The following is a 15,220-nucleotide window of genomic DNA, read 5'->3' on the forward strand; positions in this document are numbered from 1 at the left end:
GAACCATGATCTCACACAACCCAGTGGGGTTTCCATCTTATCTCATATGGGAGCCTTATCTTCACAGTCCACGCAGAGAGCTTCCAGACACAGGGCTGGTCTCCCCATCCTGAGCCCCAGCCTCAAAGAGCCCCAAGGAACAGGGTCTGTGTCTTAAGCATCTCGGCACCCTCCACTCCCAGCACAGTGGCCAACGTGGGCAGCATCCAGGAAGGTTTTCCAAAGAACACTGAACGAAGAAGAGAAAGGGCCAGGAATGCGGGAGTCACCTCCCCAGGACTGGCCATGGGGGAGCACATTATCCTCTAGAAAACCCAAGGGTCATGGGGCCACGCTCCCTGCAGGCAGAGCACATGCCACAGCGGCTAGCAGGAAGCTCCACTTGCAGCCCTAATCTGACTCTCCTCAAAGCCCCCCCCAAACTGCGTTCCCGGGGGTGGGTAGGAGATGGTGGGGAGGGTGGGAAGGCACACAATTCCTCCTCTGTCAAAGCCAATCTCCAACCCTTCATCTCCCCACAAGAGAATGAAAAGGTCCCTTGTGGGCCCCAGCCCTGACCACAGGGACTGGACCCAAGGCCCTCAAGGCACCGGCCTCCCCTGTCGGCTGCCCTGAGGCTGGCATGGCTGATTGTTCAACAGCCCCTGCACCCACCCAGTCCTCCCACAGCCTCCCAGAAGCCTCACCTCCCCCCCCCCACCCCAGGGCTTGGACACTTAGAGGCTGAAGAGCAAGCTTCTCTGAGCCTTGCCCTCGGGCCCACCTGCGTCCTGACCTTGACCTCAGACCACTGTGACTCCAGGCACCAACAGAGACGGGAGCCCACCCCAACCCACATCTTCACCAGGGTTAAGCTTTGAGTTCCTCAGCCACTTCACACAGGGCACAAAGGGCTGCAAGCAGCCATACTCGCTGCTGGGGACTCGGCTCAGAGTTTCAACAGGACAGACAGTGGTCTCTCCAGATTCAGGCAGCCCATTGGCTCTGAACCCAGAGCAGCCATTCTGGGCCTCCTATCCTCATGAGAGGCTGAAGGCCCCGAGGGCCAGACACAGCCTCTGCTTGGTGCCTCACCACACGGGAATCCTCAGCCACAAAGCATGTGAGGTACTGTGTCACCATGGCCTTAAAGTTCCCCCACTCCGACCCCAGATGGGAGCTCAGAGCAGGGCAGAGAAGCATGGAGTGTTAGGGACTGAAGTCCGTAGGGGGACCCCACATGCCGCATCTCTGTGTGGTCACTCAGAACAAACCCACCTCAGGCCACAGATACACTTCCAGACTTAAGGTGGACCTTTCCTAGGCCAAGGTGTAATCTGTGGGGTCCCCAGAAAAGCCCAAGAGCTGGCAGAGAGCCTCCCTGCCCTCCCTCTTGCCCTCCAGGAGCCCACCTCGGCCTTGCCCATCTTGGCGGCCAGCTGCAGCGGCGTAAGACCATCATTGTTTTGCATGGTCTCCAGCTCCCAGGTTCCGCTCCGCAGAAGGATCATGTCATACATGCGCTTCACAAAGTCATTCTGCGTCCTGAAGTCCTCGGCCACTGTCACCAGCGCATGCAGGATGTTGTTTCCCCGTGAGTCCTGCGAGGTGATGTCTGTCTGCTCATTCTCCATCAGCAGCTGCACAATCTCGGGCTGGTTGGTACATGCTGCCAGGGCCAGGGGTGTCTCGCCTGGGGCAGTGGGGAGCACTGGAGCTCAGTTCTCTCATAGACCTACCCAGTGTTCCCCAAGCCCTAGGGCTGAAGCCCGAGTCCTCAGTAGGACTGACCCCAACCGCCCCCTAGTAAGGGGAGAGCAGAGAGACTAAAGCTGGATCACTGCCATAACCTCCTCACTGGTCTCCCTACTACAACCCACGCCCTCCATCACTATCCTCAGCACAGCAACCAGACTGACCCTATTAACACGTACGACTCACCTCACCCAGAATAAAAGGTCAGGTTCCAGCAACAGCCCCCAAGGCCCTGCATGTTCAGACGTTATCTCCTCTCTTACCCCCACTCGCTCTCTCTGGCCACAGTGGCCTTCTTCCTTTTCCTAGAACATACCAGGCATTTTTCCTACCTCAGGGCTTTTGCACAGGCTGTTCCCTCTGCTTGTAGGGCTTTTCCTCAGTATCTGCATTGTGCATCCCGCACGACCTCCAAGTCTTTGCTCAAACATCACCTTTTCAATGTGTCACCCTAACTGCACTATTTAAAATTGTAATCCACCTCCTTCCTGTCCTGGAACTCCTGACCCCCTTTCCCTGCCTTATTTTTCATTTTTTCCATAGCACTTACCATTTTCTAACATATTACATAGTGTTCTTATTTATTATGTTTATTGTTGATGGTTTTCCTCCAGTCTAGAATGTAAGTTCCATCAGGATAGGGATCTTTGTTTTGTTCACTGATATATTTCAAACACCTAGAACAGCGCCTGGTGTATATACTAAGTGATCAATAAATGTTAAGAAAAGAGAAGGCAGGTGAATCATATGTGGTCACACAGCAAGCCTGGGATGGAACCAGGACTGGACGGGAGGTCTCCTACTGTTTCCCTTCCAGTCTCGCTCCTGTTCCCTCTCTTCATCCTACCTGACAGACTGGTACCAGCAGGGTCTGATGCTGGACAATGGGCTGGACAAGACCCTGTCCTCGTGACTGCTCGGACCCCGCTCGTCCTACTGATTAAAAAACCACCCAGAAGAGAAAACAGGTCAGTGGTTGTCAGTCAAGGGCTGGAGTGGGAAAAGGGGTTGACAAAGTTGTGTGGGGAAAGTTTCTGGTGTGATGGAACTATTCGTACCCTGTCCTCATGGTAGTGGTTACTCTCCTGTATGCATTTGTGGGGCTGAACGGAACTGTCTGTTAAAACGGGTGACTCTCACTGTATCTAAATTATACATTACAATCTTTTTTTCACTCAGAGAATCCTAACCCCAATTGCTTTTGAACTCCCTAACTTGTCAGTGAGTGGGTTTTCCTCTCTTACTTCTGACTCCGTGTTTGCAGTCCTGGAGAGCCCTGGGCACAGGGGCAGAGGCGGAGTTGGGAGCACCTTCCTCCGCTATCGCTATCGTTTCCCTTCTCAGAACCTGTCCTCGCCTCTGAAGTCGGGCTTTTCCTTGCTCCCTCTCCCGGGTCTCTGTTCCCTATCCAGGGCTGCTCAAGTGGATGCCTACTTGGCCCCGTTCAGAAGCCTCTGCCCCTGTGGCCTCCCGTCCCGGCTCTGTCCACCTGTCCGCGCGCCGGGCGGGCAGGAATCCGCAGCGGGGGCTCCAGGCCTGCCCGCCAGCACCTACTGGGGCAGCGCTGGTCGGGTAGGCCGTGCCGGGCGGGGGCAGCACCCACCGAAGTAGAAGCCTTCGTGCAGGTACTTGGGGTTGAAGAAGACCCCCCTGGCGTGGGCGTTGACGTCGGCGCCCGCAGCGATGAGCAGCGCGGTGATGTCTCCCTGCCGCCGCTCGATGGCGATGTTCAGTGCCGTCTGCCCTGGAACAGAGTGGGGATGGGGGCGCTCAGCGGCTGGGCCCGGGGGCCATACTCTCTCTGGCCTCTTCCCCTCTCTGGCCTCCGTACTCTCCACGGAGCCACAGCGAAATCCTAGCTGCCTGCCTGCTCCGCGCTCAGGTGCCAGGCGCTGGGGGTACGGCGGTACCCAGCATGTAGGTCTGATTCTTTTCCTCACGAAGCTCAGAGCCTCAGAGATTTAAGTGCTGTGATACCGGGAGGTGCAAGGGCTGTGGCCCTTAGAGCAGGGCCTCTTAACACAGCCGGAAGGGGACAGGGTGAGGCTTCCCAGAGTGGCCCCTAAGCTCAGACCCCTTAAGTTTATCAAGGCTGGGTGGGCTGGCTCAAGACTTCGATAAGCCAGGGGAAGAGGTTACAACTTTCTCCCAAGTGCTCCAGGAAGTCAGAAGGCATTGAAGCAGGCAAGTGACATGACCAGAGTTTTGGGTTTTGTACACCTGTATTTTCTGATCACTCCGGATGCAGAACTGGAGGATGCATTAGAACGAGCCCAGACTTGGCAGGAACCGCCACTCCAATGGAGAAAGAGATGGTGAAGGCCAAAGACTCTTGGGAGAAAGAGTCCTCAGAATGGGGGCGGGGGGAGGGGGGAGAGAAGGGATGTCTCGCCTAGGAGCTGGGAGAATGGTGCCATGATGACTGAGAACAGAACAGGGGAAAAGCAGCTGGAGGAACATTAACCCAGTTGGTGGAGGCTGTGGACTCTCCAGAGGGAAGGGACTGGAAGGTGGGGGGGAGGGTCTCAGAATGTCCCACCCGAAACAGCATATTCCTAAGAGCTGCCCACATGCCATACACAAAAATAAAGTCCTGGTGGATTAAAGAAGTAGGCATGAAACAAACAAACAAACAAAAATATATAAATTCATTTATAATTAACCTTTTGGTATGGAAGAACTTCTCAAGGAAAACCCAAAAATGCAGAAACAACCACAAAGAAAAAATCAACATGTTGGCTTACAAAAAAAAAAAAATTAAAGCTTTCTGTGTTTCAAAAGACATTGTAAAGAAAGTTAAAAGGCAAGTGATAGGCTGGGGAAAATATTTGAGACATAAAGAAAGAGACAGATTTTTTTAAGTTCCTAGTATATTAAGACCCCTTACAAATCGATAGACAAAAAACTTAAAAGAAAACAGAAAAAATTAACAAGCACCTCACAGAGAAGAAAATACACATGGCCATAAGGAAAGCGAAACACGTTTGGAATCACTGTTAACCGAGAAAATGAAAGTTAGAATCTAACAAGTTAACACTTTTCTACTTTCCACTGACTAGATTGGCAAAATCCAAAAACCAAAAAACAAAACAAAGCAAAACAAAACAAAGGATATGTTCCAGTATTAGTGAAAGGTGAGGGAATGAGGGAATGAGTATTCTGTATTTCAGGGAGAATAAATTAGTACTTTTTGGAGGCAAATCTGACAATTATCATTATAAATTTTAATGTGCATGCCGTTGAACCCAGAAAATCCAATTCAAAGTATTTTCCTAAAACACGTGTGCACTGAGCACGGGTGATAGGCAAGAATGTGTACTGTGATATTGTCCTAGTGAAAAATTGGAAAACGTCCACATATATATCAACAGGGGAATAGTGAAATCAGCCACAGAATAGCCATACTCAGACTTAAGCAGATAAAAAGTAAGCAGACTTACATATTCTGGGATGAGAAGGTATCTAAGACATACAGTTAAAAAAAAGAAAAAGCAAATTGCAAAACAATGCAAACAGTAATACTATTCTATGTTAAATAGATACATGAATAAATAAACCTATTTCTACGTGCACATACACACATGTGTAAAAAGCCTAGGAAAGTCCTCAAGGTCTACGCAGCATAATCATTTCCAGAGAGGAGAGTGGAAAATAGGCAAAGGGTTTTTTTTTTTTAACCTAATTAAAATATTTGGATTTTTTTTTAAGTTCTAAAGGTATTTATTTATTTTTAAATTTTTAAAAAATATTTTATTTATTTATTTACAGTGTGTGCGGGGGGAGGGGCAGAGGGAGAAAGAGAATCTCCAGCAGACTCCCCGCTGAGCGCAGAGCCCAATGTGGGACTTGATCTCACGACCCTGAGGTCAAGACCTGAGCAAGAGTCAGTTGGTTAACGAACTGAGCCACCTAGGAGCTCCTCAGTGGGTTTTTAAAACCTGAAAATGTAGGTCCTTCAGGTCTGGAAAATACTTTTGTATTGTCCCTTTGACCATGGACTCCCTTCCGTTTTCTCTACCCTGTATTTCTTCTGTTGGGTCTCCTAGGCAGATCTTTTACTTTCCCTATTTTTTCTCTCTCCTCTTTTCCATGCCTTTATTTTTTTCCTACTTTCTCAAAGATTTCCTTGACCCTATCTTTCAAACCCTCCTATTGGCTACTTTATTTCTGCTATCATATTTTCTTTCTTTTTATTTGAATGTTTTACAATGAAACTCTACTCAGGTGTTAGTTCTGTAATTAAAAATAGTTATGCTGAATCTCAAGGATGGATATAAAATTATTCATTATATTAATCTCAAATGTATGTTTAAAATTTTTAATAATAAATTTTAACTGAATAAATTGCTTTTAAAAAGACGAATTACTGAAGGTTTTTAATAAAATGCTAAAAATAATAATATTTTAAAAGTTGTTTTTGGATCCTCTTAGCAGCATAGGAAGGAAATACTAGCCTCTGCCAGATGGAGGAACTGAGACTCAGAAAGGCGAAGTAACACACTCAGGGTGAGGAAGAATGCTCCCCTGGTGGTGCTGTAGTCCCTCAGCCCCCCGCGGCACGGAGCACCCACCCAGGACGCTGAAGGGAAGGTACCAGCAGATGCCATCAGAGGGAAGAACGGGGGGTTGGTTTCTGGGAAGACAGAAATAAATGGCCCTTCCCACCATGCAGAGAGAGAGCGAGTGCTCAGAGCCCCCAACAAGCCCACCAGCAAAAGACAAATTCATGAAAGAAGGAAGTGATACAGGAAGGCTAAGAAAGAAGAAAAGTAAGGAGTTTCAGCCAGGACAGCAAAGCCTTAATAGTAAGCTTCATCTATTCACTCATTCAAAAAACATTTATTAAGGACCTCTTAGGTGAGACCCCAATGGTCCCAGGGAATTCACTATGGGCGAGACAGACTCCATCCCTGGCCTCGAGGGGAATATAGTGCTAGAAAGGGGTTTAAGTTCCTGTATACTGACAAGAAGAAAGGAGGGGACGGAAGGGGACTGAAAAGGGAGAAGAATCAAGACAGGCAAGCTTGAGGCACTGGCCTAAACCTCCCTGGCTAAGGACCAGTATCAACTCCCTAGTGACAGGCTGAGAAGGTTATATATAGCCCATCCAGTTTCTCTCTTTGCTTTGGCTACCAGGGAGCTCAGCATGCAGTTCAGCACTCAGTTGTAGCCATCTTCCCTGGATTTCCTCTCTTCTAATCAACAGTGTTGAGTTTTCACAATCCTTTACTTTTTCTTGTATATAACAAAAACCCTTGTGAAACTCTGCAATTTAAATAAGTAAATAAAAATAAAAATCACTTTGTCCCATGAGAAAAGTTGAGGGCCCAAGCTAGACCACCCCTTGCGAAGAGCCATGTTTAGCGCCCCCTGGCATATCAGCAAGATAGCATCCAGTCCTTCCTGAGCCCATCATTTTTGCACCTCATTAGAGCCAAACGGGATGTTTCCTGAGTCCAAAAACTCCAGTGATTATTCACAGCAGATTTGCTGGGCAGGGAAATACTATCCCAAATTTGGTCTCCCTGCCCCTCTCCAGTCCACTTAAAAGAGAAGCCACAAAACTGAGACCCAAAGGGGGTGGTTAGTAATAATGATGGTGATACTTGGGGGCGCCTGGGTGGCTCAGTTGGCTAAAGAGCTGCCTTCAGCTCAGGTGATGGTCCCGGAGTCCCAGGATCGAGCCTTGTGTCAGGCTCCCTGCTCACCGGGGAGTCTGCTTCTCCTTCTGCCCCTCACCCCACTCTTGTGTTCAATCTCTCTCTCTCTCTCAAATAAATAAATAATTTTTTTTAAAAAAATTATGGTGATACTAATAGTGGCCATGTGTTGGCCTCGCACAGCTATCTGACAGCATCTCTGACCTGCTTCCCATTGCCCTGAAATGCCAAACTCATTCCCGTCTCGCACTTTGGCCCTTGCCCTGCTCCCAGTCTTTCTCCTCACACAGGCCTCAGGTCAAAGGTGACCTCCCTGCCGATCCACTCTAAAGCTGCCCATCCCCAGTCACTTTTGATCACCTTACCTTCTTCTATTTTCTTTTCCAAGCATTTTCCATCTAAAAAGTACTTTATTTAAAGCAGTGGCCTATGTCTGTCTATGTCACCACACCCCAGGGCCGAAAACAAAGCCTGGCATGTGGTCAGTGCTCAAAACTCTGTGCAGAACAAAGGACGGAAGCGAGGAGTGTCTGCCGCGTGGCACTAAAGCATGCTTCGTGCCTTGGGCCCACGGTGACCACGGTGGCTCTGCGTGGCCTGGCCCCCACCCCACCTTCAGAAATCCCCGTGTGCTCGGCACCCCCAGGCAGCGCACCTTCATAGGCCTCCTCGGTGTATGCGGCGTTGATGAACCTGTCCAGGATGTCATTGTCCTCAGCGAAAGCCAGCAGGACCCGCACGATCTCCTTGGTGTGGGGGTTGATGTTCAACAAGGCCTTCATCAAGCATGTCTTCCCCGTGTCAGAGGCCGTCAGCTTGTGCATGAGGAAGTCTGCAGGCAGGGTCACGGGATGAGCTGCAGGTGCGGCCCCGGCTGCCCTGGCCCTCCCAGCCCGAGGATGGGGGCTGCCACCTCAGACCTCGAGACCCTGCTCCATGCCCTTCGCCGGCCTCCTGGAGCCTGTGCTACCTACTCTCCACCTCCGTCTCCAACTGCTCCTCCCTGAGGCCCCCGAGAGCCTTACCTGAGGCCTTCTGCTCTCTGCCTCTGCACCCTCTCCCTCGGAGGGGGCAGTCTTACCCGCTGCTTGCCTTCCCGCTGTCCATCTCCATGCCGACACCCTGGGATCTCTAGCCTGCCTCCTCCCGGGAGCCTGCAAATAAAGCTTACCACCTCCCTCTAACGAGCTACTCCCCAGTCCCCGAGACAGCTCAGGCCTCACCATCCAGCAGGTCACCAACGGCGCTACCCTGGACCCCTTCCTTTCTCTCACTCCCCTTGTCCTTGATTCCAGCCAGTTCCACTGCTGAGGAGCCGGTCACCTTCCCCCAGCTGTGTTGCTGTGGTCCCAACTCTGCCTGAATAGCGCCCTTCTCCAGTTTTACACCTGCTGTCCACGCTGTAGCCAGACGTGACCTTCACCTGTCTAAGCCCTTCCGTGGCTCCCCATTGCCCTCAGAGTCAGGTTCAAAGTCCCCAGCCCAGCATTCCGGGCTCCTCGCATGCCCCCTTCATGGGTTATTGTGGGGAAAGGTTGGCAGCAAGAGCCAAACAGGGCCCCCAGGCCTGCACTCTCTCTGCCGGAGCCAGCCACTGACCAGCCACATCCAGGCCACGGCGCCGCTTGCAAAGGTCCTGCAGCTCCAGCAGCAGCTCCAGCAGCTCCTCCCCGCAGCCCTCCGACACGGCTGCAAAGATGCGCTTCTTCAGCCGCTGCTTTTTCCGCCTCTGCTCTTCCTTGGCCAGGTTTGCACTGAGGCCAGAAAGCATTTCCAACTCACCACACGTGCACCGCCAACCTCCTCTCCCCACGCCCCGGAGCCACCGTGCCTGCGGAGCTGCCCCGCCTTCCACACCTGCACAGGCCTGTCGCCATGCCCCAGATGCCCCGCGTCTGCGCTCCGGGCCCTGGGACCTGTGTGGCCCTGTGCAGGCTTCTCTCCTCATCTGAGTGCAATCACATCTTTCCAGAATATATGTTTGGGTACATAAGGTTAAGACGACGAGGAAGGACAATTAATAGTGATTACCTTAAAAAGTCTGAGATTAGGGGAAGGAAAAAATCCCACTTTCATCTTTTGCGGTGTTTGAGTTTTCAAAATCTATCTCTCCCTGCCCCCACACTCCAAAGAGATGCGTATTTTTTTGTTTGTATGTGTTCTTGCAAAATGCACATGATGTTTCATGGTTTATATGCATATATTTTTAATTTACTTATATGGGATTGTGTTACAGTCCTTGTTCTGCTGCGACCTATTTTTTAAATGTTTTATAATGAATGGGTAATACTTTTTATAGTTTGTAAAATGTAATACTCCCCCCAAAAAATTCCTACATGCCACAGCCTCGGTCCCAGATATTTGTCCTACCCCCAGGAATCTCCATTCTTTCTCTTTCCTGGGTCGTGATGCCCGTGCCTCTGTCACCTACCTGGTGGACACAGTGGGAGGAAGGGAAGGGCCAGGCTTACCTGGGACTGTTGGGATTGGACGGGGTCTCTGTCACATCGTCCTGAGGAGACTGTGGTGAGTCCATGTCATCACAGTTGCCAGGGAGGCTGGAGGGTGGGGAAAGGAAGAGAGAGCAAGAGACAAGTTCAAAAGAGAGAGACAACCGGGCCTGGCCATTTGGCCCAGGGTGAGTCACTGCCCACCCTGGAGCGGAGGGCTGGGCTGGAGTGGGGGCTGGCCAGGGGAGCCAGTACTCACCACTGCCGGATGTTGGAGTCCATAGGCTTGGAGAAGACGGGGGGAGAGGTCTTGGAAACAGTGGGGTTGGGATCAAACCCTTCTATCTCCAGGAAGAAGTGTGCACTGCGGGGACACCCAAGCAAGGCCGTGAGAGCTGGGGCAGGGACCGTCCACCCGCATGCCCTGCAACCTCCTGCTGAGCGCGCCCAGCCACACAGCACACTCGCTCTCGGCCAGCTCCATGCTCAGCTCTGTCCCTCGTGGCCTCGCTCAGCCCCTGTGGCAGCCCTCTGGGAAGGGTGCTGTCCCAATCGTCCACACTTCACAGGTACACATGTCGAGGCTCTGAGGTCAAGCGACTTGCCCAAGCTCACACAGCAAGTAGGTGGCAGAGCCTGGGTCCAAAGCTGGGTCTGGGTGACTCCTGTCACTAAAAATACTGAGCAATGAACCCAGGGGTCTCTGCTGGGGTGGCCTAACATCTGAGGGGGACTTTCCTGTCTGCAGCTGTCTCCAGGTGCACAGCACTCACGAGAGATGGGGGACACGGCAACGAGAGCTACGGTTCCCCATCACGCCCCGCAACTGCCCCTCTGGCCTCAGGTCTGAAGAGCAGCTCCAGGGGAAGTCCCTAGATGCTGCCATCTACAAGGGCCTTTCCTGGCTGCCAGGGCACATTCAAACCCCTTTGATCATCTCTTGTATTGTTTTGTCGCCACAGAAAATAGTCACACCTGAAGCTGTGAGGGGATGTAAAAGTTCAGGGGACAGATCTGAGAATCCTCGTCCAGAAGGAAAACTCAGGAAACCACTTCGGACAGTGGGTGTGAGGAGCAGTAGGGGGCAAATGAAGGGCACACTTTCTCCTGGGGCTGGAAGAGAGACATGGGCCCAGGGCCTGTGACCTGACTGAGCCCCAGGGAAGGGGACAGACTCACTGCCCCATCAGAGGCAAGACACACACCCAAGATACGACTCCCCAACCAGACACAGCCCTGGCCTCACCTTCAGAAGTGCCCACAGACACACACACGCGTGCTCTCAGAACCCACGATCACACACTCAGGGACAAGCCTTCCCAGGACAACCAGGATGACGAGTCTCAGGATGAGGGTCTGCTGTAGTGACACCCCCACCCTGCGGCTGCTGCAGCTTACCTGCTGGTTCTGTGACCTGGCCTGGGAGAGTGGCCTCCTGACCAGCTGGCCTCTCTCCTAAGTGCCTTTGCTGCCAGTCTCCTTCCCACGCACAGAAGAATGGACGTGCCCTCTCCTTTCTCTCAAGACCACAGAAGAGCTGTCAGACTACAGTCCCAGCCATATCAAGTTCGGAAAGGTAGCAGGGAAGGGATTGCGGCTCCATTCCCTCAATGAGGGAACTAAGGCCCAGGATGGAGAGCATCTCATCCATGGTCACCCCCCAAGGATAGAAGCCAAATTGGTCAGAGAACCCAACTCTGATTCCAGGCTCACAGTTTACACCACTATCCACGCTGCTCTCCCCTCAGCCCTCTGGATCTTCTTCCAGCCAAACCAGCTCTAGGGATCAGCTGCAGGTAGAGACTGCCCATCGTACCACTTCCCAGGATGGGCAGGCATGAGGGAGTCCCGGGTCTTGCCTGGGGATCCCTCTCCTCTCTTACAGGCACAGACAAGCCTGCAAGGCTCAGAACAAATCCAGAACTGGGGCATAAATGGGGTGGGAGACAGGGCTGGCTGGCACATTGGCCCTCACCCTCCTGTCTTCTGCACATCAAGAGGAAACTTCTGACCTGACCTAAAATCAAATCCTTCTTCCAAAAGAGAAGTACACCCCTGACTAGGATCCCAAAACCTGGTTCTAGTCTGGCTCTGCCTCTGCCTCCTGTGTGACCCTAGGATGGAGAGTGGTTGGGTCAGATGATCCTGGACTCTGGAGCTAGGATAGCTCTAAAATCATCCACGAATGGACTGTGCAGCTGAAGTGGTTATCAGAGGTCATCCAGTCTGATCACCACTCCCAGCATCCTTGAAGTGCCCCAGAAATGCCACCCTAAAGTGTCCCTACTTGTCTAGGCTCCTCAGTAGTGCATCTACTCAACCAATATTTATTGAGCTCCTACCGTGTACCAGGTGCTGTTCTAGGAGATGGGGATTAAACGGTGCACAAATGGGCAAAAATCCACTTGAAGAGCTCTTGTTCCAGTAAATTGGTCAGACTGGCCCCAAGGATTGGACCATAGCACAATGAGGCCATTGCTTTCCCTGTTCCAGACAACACACTGACCTTCACCTGTAAGATCCTCGATGGGAGGAACTACACTTGCATTGTCCTTAATTCTCCAGAACCCAATACTTGTTCTGACACTTAGAAGACTTAACTGAACAGAGGAGCAGAACTAATGGATAGCTAATGTGTGAAAGGAAGGAAAAACTGCTGGTCAGATAGATGGACAGATGAGTTGGATGGATGAATAAGACGGATAGATGGATGGATGGATAGATGGGTGAATGGATGCATGGATGGCTGAGGAATGAGTAGTTGGGTGGGCAGATTGGTGGGGAGATGTAGAGGCTGGTGGAATGAACCAATAAAAGGACAGACCAACACAAACCTCAGCTGACTCCTGTTGGGCTCTCTGTTGCCCAAAGCTTTCATCTTTTTCTCAGTCTTGCCCAAGAAGTTGAGGAAGGGTCCTTTGCTTCTCCTCCAACTCCTCTCCTTCTCAGGGCCTCCTCCCAGAGTCCAAAGGGGCCTCAAGGATGGACCAGGAAACCAGATCATGACAGCATCTATCTATTCCAGGCCTGGAAACCAAAGAGCCCAAGGGAGTGGAGGAAATATATCCTCATCTCACCATGAAGTGTACTCCTTTGTCCTGAGGGACTGTGTTGAGCCACCAGGACACGTACTCATCAACTCACCCACTCTGTCTCTCATCGTCTCACCTGCTCCTGCACTGACCCACCTACTTACTCAAAAACTACTAATATGCTCTGTGTAGGAAATGTGGGAAGCAGGGAAGGAAGAGATGACCCTTCCAGGGAACCTGTTCTCAGAGATCTGTGGCTCGGGAAAACCCCCAGAAGCAGAGAGGACAGCACGAGAAAAGCTTTTATGGCAGAAGGCAAGGACTTTGTTGGAAGAAGGAAGTCTTCAGTGGCTGGGAAGGAGAGTGGTGAAAGCCAGACTGGAAAGACCCCTGACTGTGAGCAAGGACCCAATTCCTGGGACAGGGAGCTGTAGACCATGACAGCCCATCCCACACATGCCTTATTTGCCACTGCACATGCCACATCTCCCCTGTCACCATGACAGATGGTGATGTCTTGGCCACGTGACATCCTGGCTTCTAACCCGCATCATATGCTGTTTGTTTATTCGTACCTTTGATCCAGACCAAAGGCACCTCACAGGTGTCATTAACTCAGGTGAGCACGCAGCTCTACACCATCTCTCCTTCATTTATGTCCCTTTGAAGACGAAGAACTATCCCTGAGCATCCCCAGGGCTGGGAAGGAGGCTGTGTGACCAACTACTTTGTCCCAAGGAATGCTCAAGTGCTCTGATCTCCAAAAGGCCAGCTCCTCTGCAGCCTTCATCAGCCCATGTCTCTACCCCAGGGCATCGCCTTGCCCAGGATCCAGTAAAGAGGCCACAGTGGTAGCTGTTCATGAGAAATAGCATGATGATTCAGGAAAAGCTCCAGGTCCAAAAATCTCTCCCTACCTAGACTTCTTGGTACCTTCAATCCCACCATTAGTACAGATTTCCTTACTGGTCAGACTAGCCTTCTTTATTTACATTGAATATTTTCTTTTTTTTTCTTTTCTTTTGTTTTGTTTTCTTTTTTTTTCTATCTAGGCTGAGTCCAATACTCAGTTTTGAGGGAGATGCCCAAACCTTCAGGGAGAAGTAGGCACTTGAGGGTCCACAAAGAATGCTTGGGAAGAAGATGTTACTGCCTCATGAGACAAAGGTCACACCTCACACCCAGGCCGTTGGCTGTGTGAGGCCATAGGTAGAGCTGAGTCTGAGGCTAAGTTCATGAACAGGGATAGGCTCAGAAAAGGCAGCTTGACTATGGGAAGATCATCCCTGAAGATGGGCACCAGAATCCCTCCTGTGGCGTCACAACACAGTGCCCAAGCCTGCCCATCCTACCTCTTCTTGGTGGGGGTGACCTCTGCTGACCTCTTCTCCTGCAGGACGGCAGGGTTCCCACTGGGGACGGCAGCTCTTCTGCCCATGAGGGGCACCATCTCCTTGGGGTGGGCATTCATGGCTGGAGCACAATCATAGCACAGATGCGTAGGGTGAGTGGGCATGGAGGAGCTTCGGGGCCTTCAGACACCCATGTGGCACTAGGTGGTCCCTGCTCATAACCCCAGGATGAGGAGCTCACTCTCTACCTTCCCAGGCTGCCAGCTCTTCCCAGGAACAGAGAGACTGTCCCTGTGATTTATTCTGTTCCCTGCTCCAGCATCTCTGCCCCTGTGCATCCTAGCAGAGCCCAACAGAGCTTCCAGGCAGAGACCACGATGCCTTTAGCTTCTCTCAAGACAGCATCACCCACCAATCTTCAGGTGAACTCCCAAGAATTAGCTCTGCTTGTTCAATGTCCCTATCAGAATTTCGTGTTCAGCGATATCTTCAAGAGAATAGGACTATAACCTCCTTTGTTCTAGACACTATGCTCCTAGTAATACAGCCTCTGGCCTCTTCCGTGCTTCAGATTTCTTACCTTTGGTGGTCTCTGCAACTAAGACACTGATCATCTTTGTCTCATCCACCCAGAGCTGAGTGCAACCAGCCTTATGGCTATCTGTCCATTAGACTCCCTTCTCACCTGAAGGGAGCAGCTGAGCCCCCTCCCTAGGGGCAGAGGAAGCAGCCCTTCGGTCCTGACCTGGTTTACTGATGCTCAATACAGGCTGTACCCCATGCTGGGCTCAGAGGGATGTGCTGGGGAGAGGAACTTACATATCTTTTAAGAACTCTAGGGGGACCTTAGAGGTTTCTGTGTAGAGGAAGGAAGGACAATCCAGGCAGAGGGGAGAGCCTGAGCAAAGACCAGGTGTCAAGAAAGTTAGCAAGTGGCAAAGAGCTGGTGTGGCTGCAGAGCCTGGGGAGCTCCTGGGGACCACTGGCAGTGA

At 51.5% G+C, this 15,220-nt stretch overlaps 1 protein-coding gene across 1 annotated transcript in view; it reads right to left on the reverse strand.

The window, feature by feature from the left end:
- TRPV3 (transient receptor potential cation channel subfamily V member 3) overlaps positions 1–14,860 on the reverse strand; it is a 28,722-nt gene extending 13,862 nt beyond the window's left edge. Inside the window, exons 1-7 of the mRNA XM_045773467.2 lie at positions 14,229–14,860; positions 10,104–10,208; positions 9,866–9,952; positions 8,994–9,148; positions 8,050–8,226; positions 3,338–3,478; positions 1,392–1,672 (exon numbers count right to left, since the gene is read on the reverse strand). Coding sequence (XP_045629423.2) covers positions 1,392–1,672; positions 3,338–3,478; positions 8,050–8,226; positions 8,994–9,148; positions 9,866–9,952; positions 10,104–10,208; positions 14,229–14,392 — 1,110 coding nt within the window. The 5' untranslated portion in view covers positions 14,393–14,860. The remainder of the gene's footprint in view (positions 1–1,391; positions 1,673–3,337; positions 3,479–8,049; positions 8,227–8,993; positions 9,149–9,865; positions 9,953–10,103; positions 10,209–14,228) is intronic.
- Positions 14,861–15,220: the final 360 nt, after the last annotated feature.

The sequence above is a fragment of the Ursus americanus genome, chromosome 23, assembly GCF_024610735.1.
Source record: "Ursus americanus isolate L20-20 chromosome 23, mUrsAme1.1.p, whole genome shotgun sequence".
Classification (NCBI taxonomy): Eukaryota; Metazoa; Chordata; class Mammalia; order Carnivora; family Ursidae; genus Ursus; species Ursus americanus.